This window comes from Arachis ipaensis, chromosome B5 (assembly GCF_059453495.1).
Source record: "Arachis ipaensis isolate K30076 ecotype BB chromosome B5, ASM5945349v1, whole genome shotgun sequence".
Lineage (NCBI taxonomy): Eukaryota > Viridiplantae > Streptophyta > Magnoliopsida > Fabales > Fabaceae > Arachis > Arachis ipaensis.
The window spans coordinates 8,681,389-8,684,275 of NC_142440.1; the positions used below are offsets into that span (position 1 = coordinate 8,681,389).

General features: G+C 37.5%; 1 protein-coding gene across 1 annotated transcript; it reads right to left on the reverse strand.

The window, feature by feature from the left end:
• Positions 1-1,215: 1,215 nt before the first annotated feature.
• LOC107641671 (mitogen-activated protein kinase kinase kinase 20-like) lies at positions 1,216-2,618 on the reverse strand. Its single transcript, XM_016345146.3, has one exon. It carries the CDS (start codon positions 2,420-2,422, stop codon positions 1,373-1,375), a length of 1,050 nt encoding a protein of 349 aa, XP_016200632.1. The 5' UTR covers positions 2,423-2,618; the 3' UTR covers positions 1,216-1,372.
• Positions 2,619-2,887: the final 269 nt, after the last annotated feature.

Below are 2,887 nucleotides of genomic sequence, written 5' to 3' on the forward strand. Positions count from 1 at the left end.
CAAATTCAAAATGAGGGATGATAGGGGGTCAGCAATTTTGGTGTTTTATAACCATCAATTGGCCATCAATAGTATTTTTAATGGTATGAGATTACATCTAATGGTAGGAGATCACTCACTTTTGTTTTAATGGTTAAGTGCTGGTCAGAAAACACAAAAGTTGCTGCCCCTAGACTTTTCCATTCAAAATAAAGGATTTTGGTGATCTCAAGTACTTCTTAGAAACTCTCTTGTTAGCTGTAAGAGTAAGAAGCAAACCACAAACAACTCCTCTGCAAAAGCTGAATATAATCTCTTACTGTTATCACTTGTGAAGTTAGTTGGTTATTTTTTTTAATGAATTTCATTAGTTTGTTGCTTCAAAAGTCTATCACTCTGTGACAACCAGCCATTCACATTCTCAATAATCCTATTTCTCATGAAAGAACCACGTAAAAAGCCATTTGTCTGGTCATCTGATATCAGTTCATTCCAAAGACAAATTTGGTGATTTTCTCACCAAAACTCGCCATCGCATCCTTTTCTTACTAATGTTTCTAAGCTAGGATTGTTACCCATTCCAGCTTGCTGGAGGGTATTACCTAAATTATTTTTGTATCAATAGTAGATGTAGGCTTATTTGTTATTTTTTTTATGGGAGTACATAATAAGTACATGGTATATAAAGTGTAATAACTGAACAGATTTAAAAAAAAAATTAATTCTCTTTAACAATGAAAATAATTTATTTTTCTTTCTCTCTTAATCCCTTCTAATTCATCAATCTATCAATATCACAGTTTGAACAACTTAAAACATGAAATTTTCTTCATCCACAAAAATTAAAAATAATTCACTCTCCAATAATTAATACTCTTTTCAATTCTAAATTGGCACATCTTTTCTATGATGCGGTTGTCTAATTCTATCCCACCCAATATTTTTTACCCCTCCCTCTCATTTTTGTTAATAATCAATTTTTATTCTCTTTAACGACGAGAATAATTTATTTTTCTTTCTCTTTTGATCCATTTTAGTTCATCAAACTATCAATATCATAATTTGAACAACTTAAAACATAAAATTTTCTTCATCCACAAAATTAAAAATAATTCACTCTCCAATAATTAATATTCTTTCCAATTCTAAATTGGCACATCTTTTTTATAATGTGGTTGTCCAATTCTATCCCACCCAATATTTTTCACTCATCCCTCTCATTTTTGAAGGCATCAATTACGAACAAAATTGCATTTGCAAAATGAATCTCTCTACACTCGAGACGGTTACATGAATAATTGATTATTAACAAACAATTAAATGATTGTGAATCATATCATATTCGCTGAAAATGAGTTTCAATGACCAAATCTAAACAAAAAAAATCTTCTAACTAAGATCCCACTGCTAACGAAGCTTCCAGGATAACTCTTCTCCGAACACTTATCCAGCCCTCCGATTCTGACCAATCCGGCGATCCCTGCTCCGTCACTAGCCGTGGTAGCCAATCCCCCGGCGACGAAACAGTGGTGACAGCAGAATCAGTCACCGTCGAAGTGGAATCCCAATCAGGAAAGTCAAAGTTACTTCTGGGCGAGATTTCGTTATGAATCAAAGCATCATGGCTGTCTTCGGCGAGAAACGGGTGGTTGAGGAGCATCTCTGCCGTCCACCTCTCCCTGGGATCCTTAACGAAACACTTTCTCAAAAAGTCCTTCCCCTGTTCGGACAAGTCCTCCGGAATCACCGGAATTTCTTCACCGACTCCAATCCGAATTAGCAGCGACCACATGTTGGACCCACTCTTAACATTCCACGCTGGCTTTCCGGTGAGCATCTCCACGGCGGCGCATCCAACGGCCCATATATCCGCCGGAGACTCGTACTCGTTATCATTCACCGACTCAGGGGACATGTAGAGAGGCGTTCCCCTGCACTCCCACTTCTTGTCTCCACGCTGCACTGTCGCACCTTTCTCCTTCGCGAGCCCGAAATCCGAGATCTTCACCTCGCCATCTTCGAACACAAGCATGTTCTGAAGCTTAATATCGCAGTGAATGAACCCATTCTCGTGAATGTGCTTCAACCCTTCCATGACGGACCTCGCGTACCTTCTTACTTGTTTCTCATCGAACCTCCCACCTTGATTCTTCTTCATCTGATCAGCGAGCGTACCGTTGGAAGCATATTCGAGGAAGATGTTGTAAAACGACTCACCGTTTTCGACCGTAGTGTCGTGACCCAAGCACTTAACGATTCGAGGACAAGAAGAACCGAGGCGGTTAAGGACGTGTTCCTCGTTAACAAGGAGGAAGGAGGTGAAACGATCGGAGGACTTAACGGCAACCGGAATGTGGAACGGAAGGGAAGGGTTCTTGGGTGTGGCTAAACTGACGGTGGCGAAGCTTCCACTGCCGAGGGTTGGTCCTCGAATCCAGTCCATGATTCTGAAGAACAAGAATGTGTATGTGTTTGCGGTTAAGGAATTGAATGAAGTTAACTATGTTGGTGTGTGTGTTTATAGCGTTTAGAGAAGAAGAGAAGGCTTCTCAACAATTGCGTCGTTCTGCACATTAAGAAAGTGTTGGTTGTCACTGATTGATTCAACGAATGAAATCAACAATAAATGAAGAACAATTTGGCGCGTGTGACACAGGATATTGCATTGCATTTATATAAGGTAATGACGCGTGACTTGATATTTATTTTTTAATATTTTTTTATATAAATTATAAAAGTATAGATTCTTTTATCTTGATTTCAATTTTCATACAAGACAACTGATCGTGTTTTATTATATCAATAAAAATAATTAATTTTTAAATTTATTATTTAAAAAAATTAAATACATAAAACTAATAAGATGATTACGTAAAATATTGAGTAAAGTAATAAATAGATTTTTGAT

Excerpts from the sequence above, each read along its gene's own strand:
- LOC107641671 (XM_016345146.3), bottom strand. The coding sequence starts at position 2,422 with ATGGACTGGATTCGAGGACCAACCCTCGGCAGTGGAAGCTTCGCCACC.